Here is a 13332-nt window from a genome sequence, read left to right as displayed (position 1 = left end):
GGTGCATGTTGTATATAGAGGTGCATGTTGTATATAGAGGTGCATGTTGCATATAGAGGTACATGTTGTATATAGAGGTGCATGTTGTATATAGAGGTACATGTTGCATATAGAGTTACATGTTGTATATAGAGTTACATGTTGTATATAGAGTTACATGTTGTATATAGAGGTACATGTTGTATATAGAGGTACATGTTGTATATAGAGGTACATGTTGCATATAGGAGTACATGTTGCATATAGGAGTACATGTTGTATATAGAGGTGCATGTTGTATATAGAGTTACATGTTGTATATAGAGGTACATGTTGTATATAGAGGTGCATGTTGCATATAGAGGTACATGTTGTATACAGAGTTACATGTTGTATATAGAAGTACATGTTGTATATAGAGGTGCATGTTGTATATAGAGTTACATGTTGTATATAGAGGTACATGTTGTATATAGAGGTACATGTTGCATATAGATGTGCTTGTTGTATATAGAGGTACATGTTGCATATAGAGGTGCATGTTGTATATAGAGTTACATGTTGTATATAGAGGTACATGTTGCATATAGAGGTGCATGTTGTATATAGAGTTACATGTTGTATATAGAGGTGCATGTTGTATATAGAGGTGCATGTTGTATATAGAGGTACATGTTGTATATAGAGGTGCATGTTGCATATAGGAGTACATGTTGTATATAGAGGTACATGTTGCATATAGAGGTACATGTTGTATATAGAGGTGCATGTTGCATATAGAGGTGCATGTTGCATATAGAGGTGTATGTTGTATGTAGAGGTGCATGTTGTATACAGAGTTGCATGTTGTATATAGAGGTAAATGTTGTATATAGAGGTGCATGTTGTATATAGAGGTACATGTTGTATATAGAGGTGCATGTTGCATATAGGAGTACATGTTGTATATAGAGGTGCATGTTGTATATAGAGTTACATGTTGTATATAGAGGTACATGTTGTATATAGAGGTGCATGTTGTATATAGAGGTGCATGTTGTATATAGAGGTGCATGTTGTATATAGAGGTACATGTTGTATATAGAGGTACATGTTGTATATAGAGGTGCATGTTGTATATAGAGTTACATGTTGTATATAGAGGTACATGTTGTATATAGAGGTGCATGTTGTATATAGAGGTACATGTTGCATATAGAGGTGCATGTTGTATACAGAGTTACATGTTGTATATAGAGGTACATGTTGTATATAGAGGTGCATGTTGTATATAGAGTTACATGTTGTATATAGAGGTACATGTTGTATATAGAGGTACATGTTGCATATAGAGGTGCTTGTTGTATATAGAGGTACATGTTGTATATAGAGGTGCATGTTGTATATAGAGTTACATGTTGTATATAGAGGTACATGTTGCATATAGAGGTGCATGTTGTATATAGAGTTACATGTTGTATATAGAGGTACATGTTGTATATAGAGGTACATGTTGCATATAGAGGTGCATGTTGTATATAGAGTTACATGTTGTATATAGAGGTACATGTTGTATATAGAGGTGCATGTTGTATATAGAGGTACATGTTGTATATAGAGGTGCATGTTGCATATAGGAGTACATGTTGTATATAGAGGTGCATGTTGTATATAGAGTTACATGTTGCATATAGAGGTGCATGTTGTATATAGAGGTGCATGTTGCATATAGAGGTACATGTTGTATATAGAGGTGCATGTTGTATATAGAGGTACATGTTGTATATAGAGGTACATGTTGTATATAGAGGTACATGTTGCATATAGAGGTGCATGTTGCATATAGAGGTGCATGTTGTATATAGAGTTACATGTTGTATATAGAGGTGCATGTTGTATATAGAGTTACATGTTGTATATAGAGGTGCATGTTGTATATAGAGGTACATGTTGCATATAGAGGTGCATGTTGTATATAGAGGTGCATGTTGTATATAGAGGTGCATGTTGTATATAGAGGTGCATGTTGTATATAGAGGTGCATGTTGTATATAGAGGTGCATGTTGTATATAGAGGTGCATGTTGTATATGGAGGTACATGTTGTATATAGAGGTGCATGTTGTATATAGAGGTACATGTTGTATATAGAGGTACATGTTGCATATAGAGGTGCATGTTGTATATAGAGGTGCATGTACATGTTGTATATAGCGGTACATGTGGTATGGAGGGACGCACTGTACACACGTTCGGAAGATGTGATGCTGTCATTGGACGATGTGCTGACATTCACAACCCATTTCTGTCCTCTTTATTTCATTAGGGCAAATCATTCTCCCATGCTGATGTCTATTGAATATGAAATGAGACACAACTCTTCATATAATCGCGACAATCATGTTATGCAGCCATAATGGGAAGTTCTTGCATAACCCATTGCCATGCAGTTTTCATTTAACACGTTCGTTGTGATGTCAGCCACACGAAAACATTGCTTCCACATGACTGGACGTGCACAACTAACAGAACATAAACGTACACACACAATCTAACACCAGCACGTAAGCTCAGGGGCACGGGGGTTCCGAATCATGTCTGTTCGCAGCCCACCGATCCTTATAATCTTGAGGAAAGTGGTCAGCCATGAGGGTCACTGGTCACCTTTCAACAACAACAGGTCTTCACATATCCCTTACACTAAGTTTTCCTTACTCACTCACTAACTAGATCTCGCAATCATATCAGTAAAGTATGTGAACACATTTGATGCCTAACGGCTCCGTAACAAGAACGATCGTAAGAAACCATTTTCTCATTCGGGCAGTAATATTTGCCACGTGTGCAAGACATAGACTGCATGAACTTTTACGGCACTCAGTTTGATAGTTTAACAGACTACTCAATATAGCAAATGGTCTTCCCAAAATAAACCAGACCAGAATGTTTAGCTGAGGCGTGAGAAGTTCTTAAACGTTGATTCGACACATGCTCAGATGCCTTCAGCATCTGGAAAAGAGCTCAGCGTAAGACCTGAACGGATTACAATGAAGTACAATGTTGAGAAGCAAGCCTAGGCCGTGCAGTGATGGGTTGGAGGCTCGATCAGCGTTGCTAGTTTCATTCATGCTACTGGCGGAGGGAGAAGGCTGTCTGGAGGATATTATGACGGACTGCTTTCTGGATTATTTGCTTTCACGCAAGCTGCACCAAGAGTCTTTTTCATGTCGGGCGCCGGTATGCATCAGGCCAACACAGATCAACTAGATTGTCTAGGAAGTTGATTTAATGAAGGACCTTTAAAGACCACGACAGATGCGACTGCTGACTGGTACAGACACGAGTGTCGGATTATGGAGGTCTGAGCCACTCGTTACTGTCGTTATTGCTGCCATAACGCTGTGTTTCAACTCATCCCTACAGGCTGACTGGATTGGTATCCTAGATAACATTATAATGTACTGTGTCGTCTACATACTTCGTCCCTCACCCTTTGATGTTTCAGGAATCACATGTGTCTACGCGATAAAGACACCAGCTACATGTTGTTCCAGTGAACTGTGACGGTCCTGCAAGAACCTCTGGATAATATCACTATCAATATATCTCTAGCATGATAGATGTGTAATGATGAATGTGTAACAATGAATGTTTACAACACGAACCAGAGGAAAACCATACTCAGAGAACAGCCGATAATAATCCCATAAGTCATTGTTCTGGGCATGAGTGAGTGAGTGGCCTACGCAGCGTGCACGGTTTATGAGCCACGCCGCAGCGGGAACAGAGGAAACATGCTTCCAAGAGAGTATCCACGTAAGGTATTGAACCCGGATCCTGGGCGTGACGAAGCGAATGCGTCATCCACTAGGTCAGACCATCTGTGCCTCGCTACATATAAATTTAAGTAACAGAAAGTAACCACCATCAGCTTCAACTTTGCATCACCAATCATCCAAAATACTATACTCGGGACCCTTGTGGCATTTCATGCATTCCAAATACTTGTTCCGTCTCGCAGTGATACCATACAGTGGTGCCTTTGTCCTTACAGAACCCGGCTCCATCTCTACCCGAGGTCGACTTGTATGTAACTACCCATAAAAACATTACTTATTCACCTAACCTGAGGTGTTTCGAAATCGGTTACCAATTCTGATGTGTGTTAAGTTGGTAATTGGTTTCGCGTTCATGTGAAGAAGTGTCTTCAGCTCTTTATCCCTGTTTTTCGCAATGAGTTAAAGTACGCTAATTTTCTTTTCACAACTGTGTAGCACATCTACTGGTTATGAGAGCCAGAAACACGTGTGAGCGCACAGACAAGTAGAGGTGGAGTCACTTAAAACTTTTGCCATTCAGCAATATTTCGGCTTTATCAAAACGGCTCGTATGATTGTGTCTTGGCCACGACTGGTTGATACCGTGAGCACCAGTCCTCGAGTTAGGTAGTCTTGTACTTGTACAGGTCATCATACACCGAAACCACCTGGAATTCATTTAACAAAGCCTTACGACGGTTGTGACTGTCGCATGACGTTCCGTTGTAACGTGTAGACTACTATATATGTGCTTTACGGCTGCGTTTTAAATAAGAATTTCGTAGCTCTCAGACCGTTGCATGTCCATAAGACAACCCCTCTCACAACAGTCTACCTTCGTGTTGGCAGTGTGTAACAATTCACACTTTGACCTCCTGACAAACATGTGACAATGACGTCCATTCTATAATGTGAACAGACCACCAAGACAGAGGGTCAGTGCTGACCACAAGGGTGCGACGTCCGCGGAACTCTCGACAGCCTCACTGGCTCCCCACACACCCAACCCCAGGTGTATAGCCGCTGCGCGGCAGGTGCACGATAATGTATTACTTGACTGAGAATCGAATGTCTCTCCTCAGAATCAAACCGAGTTTCTGGGCGTTAGGAGCAAACACACTACCCATGGAGCTTCAGTACCCACTCTATCGGTTGTCCCGTCGCTTTTATTGGGCATCTTTTGGTTCGTCAATCAACATGCGGAAGATTATTTCATAAACGATTCCTGGTAAGTCGGGGCACCCCAACAGTTTGTTCGTGCATAAGAGCACCAGTCAGTCAATACCGAGTCATCAGTGGTCGCGTCTGCTGTGATCGCGTGTTCCTGGTAAACCGACAATGCACATTTCCATGCCAATCACGACTGCAGCATGCATTACGAGTCTTCTTATTACATTTCCAATATGCTGATGCAAGTCTTGTGCAGTCATGACGTTACGCCATGTGATATTTCTGCACGAAGAAAACAAAACATTACAAACAGTTTTTAGGGGAACACTGGGCCAACCTCTCCTACAACGTAGTCGGGGGTGGAGGTGCTTTCGCCCAGTCGACGATGTGATGAGGTAATCACTTTTAGTTCCTAGCTGAATGACTTGTTCACATGTTCCCATTTAGGTCTCGCTGACATTCCACGATTGCGACATTCCAGAACATCGGCTGAAGACAGTGTTCCTGCACGGCAAGTGTTAGGCATGTGGCGGTCCAGCCGTACGTCACTTCAAGAAAGGCAACTCTCCCCACGAGAAAACACAAACAATGAGACATTTCCGGGACAGCCACCGAACTTAATTTCCCAACACGAATATAATCCGTTCTATATAGCATTGAAACACTTGTCAAATAAACACGGCCCTGGGTGGGTGCTACCCTGGAGGGGAACAACACACTTTCACAACATTTTAATGTGACAGCTGATACCATGATACCCCTATGGTGGAGGACAGATCCTGACAGAATCATATGAAACAGCATTTGGCTGAAATGCAATAACAAAGATAATTCTAAATATACAAACAGAAAGACTCAATATCACAAGTGGCTTCAGCGTTGAGGGTCTCTGTCCCCATAACGTAACTTCAGTGGCGCACGGCCAGCGAAACGTTTGTCTGCCATACAGGCAGCTTCGTCAGTAATGACAACCTTAGTGTCGTCATCTCCATTACAGTGATGTGTCTCATGATTTCATTAGCAGATACGTCATGAGAACCATTGTGTGTTAGTGCTAGTGCTAGTGTCAGTACTAGTGTATTAATGTAGAGTGTGTCTATGTATGTATGTGTGAGAGTATGAGATTGAATGTGTGCGTTTGTGTGTGAGTGAGTGTGTGTGAGTGTGAGCTTGAGCTTGAGCGTGTGCGTGTGCGTGTGAGTGTGAGTGTGAGCTTGAGCGTGAGCGTGTGTGAGTGTGAGAGTGAGTGTGAGTGTGAGTGTGAGTGTGAATGAGAGTGAGTTTGTGCGTGTGTGAGCGTGTGCGTGTGCGTGTGCGTGTGCGTGTGCGTGTGAGTGTGAGTGTGAGTGTGAGCTTGTGCGTGAGCGTGTGTGAGTGTGAGTGTGAGTGTGAGTGTGAATGAGAGTGAGTTTGTGCGTGTGCGTGCGTGCGTGTGTTCATGCGTGTATTTCTATGTGAGGCGGAGGGCGGAGTGTCTCTGATACGTCGGTGTTCTGTTTTGACACCTAAAGTTCTACTCCAGTGATGTTGCAGATAAGCCAAAGTTGTATTGTGCTGTATGAGGCAGAGCTGGACACATCGCACTGACATTATACACGATACACAGGCTCACCCAAGTTGTTCACTATCGATGGGGAAACTAACTGATATGCAGCTGGCCTGTGATGGAAACAATCCAATTATATAAGCTGGTAGGAAGCCAGCCCATGTCACACGCCAGACCACACTGTATCTGGTCTCTGTTGGCTTCTGATGTAAGGAATTAATAACGCTGTACAAATTGGGGGAAAGGGCTGATGAAGCTGGAACTGCGTGACCGTTAGCTGTCTGGGTGTGGTGGTTAGCTCGCTGGGTGCGATGGTTAGCTGTCAGGGTGTGGTGGTTAGCTGTCTGGGTCTGGTGGTTAGCTGTCAGGGTGTGGCTGTTAGCTGTCAGGGTGTGGTGGTTAGCTGTCTGGGTGTGGTGGTTAGCTCCCTGGGTGCGACGGTTAGCTGTCTGGTGTAGCTGTCATGGCATGTCTGTTAGTTGACTGTGTGTGTCGGTATCTGTCTGGGTGTGGTTGTTAGCTGTCAGGGTGTGGTGGTTAGCTGTCTGGGTGTGGCTGTTAGCTGTCAGGGTGTGGTTGTTAGCTGTCAGGGTGTGGTTGTTAGCTGTCAGGGTGTAGTGGTTTGCTGTCAAGGTGTGGTTGTTAGCTGTCAGGGTGTGGTGGTTAGCTGTCAGGGTGTGGTTGTTAGCTGTCAGGGTGTGGTGGTTAACTGTCTGGCTGTGGTGGTAGCAGGCTGTAGCAACCCGATAAGCTATTGTGAGGCACACCAATACTTGGTATCAGTTCACTCTTTTTAGTTTTTCGCAGAAACCGTTGGTCTCGGTTTTTTTGTTTTTTTTTTATGTGCCGCAAAACGTTTGCGTAACGCGATAGATCAGGCTTGTACATGATCAGAGACGGGACTCGTGCACGATAATCAGGTTGATGCATTGATCAATGCAATTTAATCTTTGATGAAAATGAATCCCGCTCCATGTGTTGAACTTAAGTAGTACTGACCTGGACTGCCGTGGAGAGAGGAAAGGAGACACAAAGAAGTAGCAGGACGCAGTCGGTTAGTCTGTAACAGAGAATCCGCCATATTAAAAACATGACTAGAACACAGTAATGAATAAACAGGTAACACCAGGGATCATTAACCATGTCATCTTTTGTCATCTTCATTCATGGAGGCCGACCTATGTCAGTTGTTATTTTGTAATCAGTACTACCTTTGACGAATTGATTACAGTCCTTCCTCGATAACCCTTACGTCATCAATGGCGACAACACGCCCTTATTAATGTAAGTTTCAGTGTGATAGCCCAGCGGATAAAGCTTTTGTTAATAACACTAGGCACCAAGTTCTATTCCCTACATAAACCAACGACGTCAGCCAATGACTAGTGTACTGCAGTGGTAGTGCCTCCACGTTGGACCACATTAATTGGCACCGTGGCGCCTCATCTGCAGAAAAGTGTGGTCAATACAGTGGTTTATTTACGACGACTGGCATGTGGCCTTAGTAACAACTTGTCGCTCTTTCCTGTATGCGCCTGTTTCACCTATTCACACACATGTACAGGCATCGATCACAATCAAACCCTTTCTTGCTAACATTTGGCCATGTCAAGTTGTATATTGGCTCTGATTAGAATTCCAGTGTTTACACACGCGGGGTGACGTTTACATATTAGTTTACATGCAGTTACATGGAGTATGTATGATTCTGTTCAATTACATGTGAACCTCAAAGCCAAACAAAACACCGTGTTTTTTCTTGGTATCTGATTTATTATCCGATCCTGTTTGATTTCAAACGGACCCAAGGTTTGTTTTTCCTTGGTTCTTAAACACACAGACGCGTTATTTACTTTCGGATTTTATCTTATTGACACACGAGCACTGCTTTAGACATATAGAGCCTCTGGTAAACTACAACAAGGATACGTCAACTACATTTTGAAAACTTGATAAAAATTCCAAACGCTTAGCCTTGATAGAAATGTATCGGAAATACAAGGTTGTTATTGAAGGTGAAAACACTAGGAGAACAATGACTATTTGTCTGTCTAATCGTACTGTTGATTTCTTGTGGCATTAATCTGCGACTGACTAGCAATATCCTGTACACCGTACACTCGCCATCTATTTCACATATCACACGTTGGGGGGTGTTCAATCCGGCATGTTGGTTGTGCTTCTAAGATTGCACATCGCCAGCTGATTTGAGAGATACCACACTTGTACTATTGTACAACGCACGCAGATGCTATTAGCTTGATAGATCTATTTACAAAGCACTTGAGTATGATAAGTTCTTGCGCATAGTCAACATGCAGACTGTGGTGGCATGGGACGTTGAAGTGCAAGTATTCCAGTGTCGCTCTTCACACTGTTCCACAGTATGTTGGCAATGCATACAAGGTGACACACTATGACCCTTACCATTAATCTACATTCCTTGCGAGTGGGAAGTTTGTACCGAGAAGGGGTTGTATTACGGGAGCATAATACCAATACAAAGTCTCTAGTGCAGGGAGCCTACCTGTCGATAATGTCGAGACATGCTTTCACAGGGCCTCTGACCCCTCTTAAATTCATTTTAGTGGGAACTGACGTTCCTGGTCATACAGGGTAGACATGGAAATGTTCTTACGCCTCATTCGGGGTAGCCATAGAAATGTTCTTATTCATCATTCGGGGTAGACATGGAAATGTTCTTATTCATCATTCGGGGTAGACATGGAAATGTTCTTATTCATCATTCGGGGTAGACATGGAAATGTTCTTATTTATCATTCGGGGTAGACATGGAAATGTTCTTATTTATCATTCGGGGTAGACATGGAAATGTTCTTATTTATCATTCGGGGTAGACATGGAAATGTTCTTATTTATCATTCGGGGTAGACATGGACATGTTCTTATTCATCATTCGGGAAAGACTTGGAAACGTTCTTATTCCTCATTCGGCGCAGACATAAATTGCTTACTCCTTATTCGGGGTAGGTATGGAAATGATCTTACGCTTCATTCGGGGTAGGCATGAAACTGTTTTTACCCTTCATACAATCAAGCTAGGTTAAAATGTGTGTCCAACAGTTCTATCTTTCAAACGGAAACAGACAAAGAAAGCGTAGTTGTTTATGAATTATCCAAATACTTCTTGATCTCTATCAAACGATGAACAAACACGTATAAAAATAGTTCCTGTTGTCAAATTTTACTCAGTGGATAATCGAGAAATACGGGTCTGCCCCACGGTGTCAGCCTTAAGCTTAAACATGTCACAATCAAGAAACAAGGAAAGTGTGTATATTTCTTAAATACTCTTTTACAGAGCATATGTTTATTTTGCCCCGTGTTACGAACGTATACAAGCTCTGTACGCCGATATATACATATGTACATACATACAAACATACATAAAGATCATTACGGGCTGTTTGTGTGTGACTATTGGCTGTCTTCCAAGATATGTTTGTTCTTCAAGTGCATGTCAAGTTCTTTCACATGTCAATAGCTTGCAGTGTTGGGTCATAATTCTCCTCTACAAGAACGTGCATATTAAGGATGGGCACCCTACTACCACGTCCTTGTTAATATTGACATATGTTCGCATATATAATCAACACTATCGACATATGTTCACATATATAATCAACACTATTTCAACCAGATCACGGTGCTGTGTGATACATTGTAGTTGAACCGTAACGTGGTTACGGTCACAGCATTTCCTGCCACGCCTGGCCGCGTTGAGGTGGACATATTTCACCAGTCTCACGTACAATCTCACTGCCAAGGCTTATAGGGGTGCATGTAAAAGGGCGTCACCAGTCTCAAAGGCAATCTCATTGCCCACATATTAAGGGTTGTATGGAGACGGGCTTCACTTGTCTCACATAAAATCTCATCGTTAAGATATATAGCATCACAAACCCAGCGATTTCGAAACATGCCTCTTTCAGTTAAAAGTAGTATTGAAAGGGAATGTGACTGATAATATTGGGTTGCACATCTCGGGGTACCAGGGTGCGAAAACGGAGTGCAGCTGTTAAAAGGTATCTTAATATATGTCAGTGCCATCACTGGTCACTTGTGTGTGGAACATAGACTGGGTATTAAAAGCAGATATTCTTTAAGGACCTTAATTTAAAATTGTAATTTCTACCATTCACGTGTCTGCAATTACAAACTAGCCTTGTGGACATGTAAAGCTTCAGCTTGCAGCCAGGGAGTGACTGGCAATATATCATAGCTACCTCGTCGAGTGCGATGCTGTACAGCGTCTCCACCTTCCCTGTGTGTAGTACATAATATAGTGAGGCTGACATAAAGGGTGTTTTGACTTTAACTGGGACGTGAAATATCCCAAAATGTTCCATAAAATATCATTTTCCAACGTGATTCTTGTACTCACTATCCGATGTCTACATGTGCACGCTCTTTTCTGTTTACAGAACTGTTGAACTTATACAAAATATTTTTACATTTTTTTAAGGGGGCATATGATGCATACCATTCTCATTGTGATTGTGAGATATGGTATATGGCCCCGCTGCAAGACACAGTTGTCCATGCATGAGAGAATTATTGCATGCACTCGCTGAGAATATCACGTCTAACGTCATATTTAATGTCAGTATAATGTCCCACAACAACACTGATTGTGACGAGAATACATACAGTGTTTAACAAGTGTGACGCACACCAGAGACAATTCAATACACCCGCTGATGAGACGGCATCCCCCAAGTACTATATTGCATGGGTATGTTAATTTGTTCCAGGTCATGTCTTATATGGTATTCACACAGCCAAATCGTCTGTAAGCTCGCAATTCCTAGCATTACTGCATTGAAAAAGTGCCACATTTAAGCTCTGTCCCTATTGAATGCTCATTCTTATTATACACTTGGATTACATGTTATGCTCTGAACTGCTCCTCTACAATAGACCTCCAAACGCACTAGAAAAAGATGCATACTTGGTCGGAGAACACGCACAAAGTTTGCTCTGAACAATAATCGGGCTCTATAAATATATTTTGCGCTCCACAGAAGAAAAGGAATGCGAAATATCTTCTACATGTTTCCTTTAGCAGTGTCATTCACGCATTTTGAGGAAATCAACACTGTTTATCTTACGAAGCTGAGAAATATTGACAAATCGGGTCATTGTATTGTTAATCGGGGCTGCCTCTGCTTGTGTACAACGTCACAGACTGGACTATCAAAATACACGTCGACCTTTTTATCCAACATGTTATGAACTAACAGTTTAAACGGAACAGTATGGCGACATACTGAATCGGAATATCAGCTCTGTACTTTAAGTATTCACACGTGGATACAACGAGGTGAAGCCCCCTTCCACGAACACCACCTCTGTCGGATTCCGCGTCAGCTCACTGACGTTACAAGATGGTGGTACTTGTTGCCACCCTGGCTAGCGCCTGACATACAACAGATAAACCAAAGTCTGGTCAGCTTGGAGGCAGTGTTACCTGTCTGAGTGAGGTATCTAACTGGGCTAACACTAGCACTATCCGGAATACTATCCGGAATCTTACAAACAGATCCATCCCTGATACCCCTACCCCTTATCCGCTACCCTCTGCAGTTTTGTCAGTGCACTGCTTAAGTGACCTCCTACGACCAAATGGCCGCGTGTGTGCGCCAAAAGACCCAGAACACCATTTTCAGAAAATGATTCGTGTCGATTTGGATTAGTTCTAAATGTCAAAGGTCTGTTCTCAAATCTTTAATGACTAAGAATAATAGGAATTTATTGTCAGATGTTTCAGGCGTCTAGAGCCGGTTTTACAACAGTGTTGCCGGTAAGCATGATGTATCCTCCCAGTGTGTGCGACAAGTCTCACATGTTTAAAACAAGATCTATTATCAGCTCTAAAATCCGAAATAGGAGCCCGACATCCCCAAATGCTGCTCTGACTAGGTCTGCCTGTGGTACAATGCCACACAGAGTGACACAGTCATTACTCTGGCAGCATCACTCGTCAGCAGAACTGCCCCAAGCTGCTGTGGACATGCAACCAATGCCACGCGACCATCACTTATGTCAGTGTGTCGCTCATTAACCATTCTTTGTCTGCCGACAGTCTACACGTCACAGATGGGACGGCCAAAAGCCATGTGTGACGGCAGAATCGTGAAGGTCGTCGTAAGGAGGGGGAGCTCTAGCTTCAGTCAACAAACGTCAAAACAGGTAATGTGAATAAACTAGCACAGTGTGTGTGTGAGACAAGACGAGCCACTGACATCTTGTCTATTTACAAACAGAGGACGTATACACTCGCCGCTCACAAACGAGAATTCTTGTAATATGACTTTGTGTATTAGGCAGAGTGAATTTATTCAAAGTTTTACTGAAGTCATTTATATTCTCATTCCTTACATAACATGGTTAAAGTGGGGAGACCGCACAGTCATTGACTTGCCCTTCACTAAGTGGACTCCCCCATCATATACCTTTCACACAGGAGTATACATCGTAAACAAGGAAAAAACTATCAAACGATAGCCTTTATTGCTGAACCATAGTCCGAAAACACATAACCGGTAACCCGAACGTTCTCCCGAAGCACTCTTATATACTCTTATATCTGTATAGTGTAAAGTGTTAAAGCCAGGAACACAAACTCGTAGTAGTATCCATGTAGTGTTCCTGACTGGTCACATACCTGCTGGCCAACATCTTCCTCTGCCTAATGTGTGTGTGTGTGTGTGTGTGTGTGTGTGTGTGTGTGTGTGTGTGTGTGTGTGTGTGTGTGTGTGTGTGTGTGTGTGTGTGTGTGTGTGTGTGTGTGTGTGTGTGTGTGTGTGTGTGTGTGTGT

The 13332-nt window shown here is 42.5% G+C and overlaps 1 protein-coding gene across 1 annotated transcript in view; it reads right to left on the bottom strand.

Annotated features, from left to right (window-relative positions):
- Positions 1–13332, bottom strand: part of LOC137278679 (A disintegrin and metalloproteinase with thrombospondin motifs 9-like) — a 79564-nt gene that overhangs the window by 41138 nt on the left and 25094 nt on the right. Inside the window, exon 2 of the mRNA XM_067811184.1 lies at positions 7491–7551. Within this exon, the coding sequence (XP_067667285.1) occupies positions 7491–7551 (61 nt within the window). The remainder of the gene's footprint in view (positions 1–7490; positions 7552–13332) is intronic.

Source organism: Haliotis asinina, chromosome 3, assembly GCF_037392515.1.
Source record: "Haliotis asinina isolate JCU_RB_2024 chromosome 3, JCU_Hal_asi_v2, whole genome shotgun sequence".
NCBI lineage: Eukaryota > Metazoa > Mollusca > Gastropoda > Lepetellida > Haliotidae > Haliotis > Haliotis asinina.
This window is presented reverse-complemented; position numbering and strand designations above follow the sequence as displayed.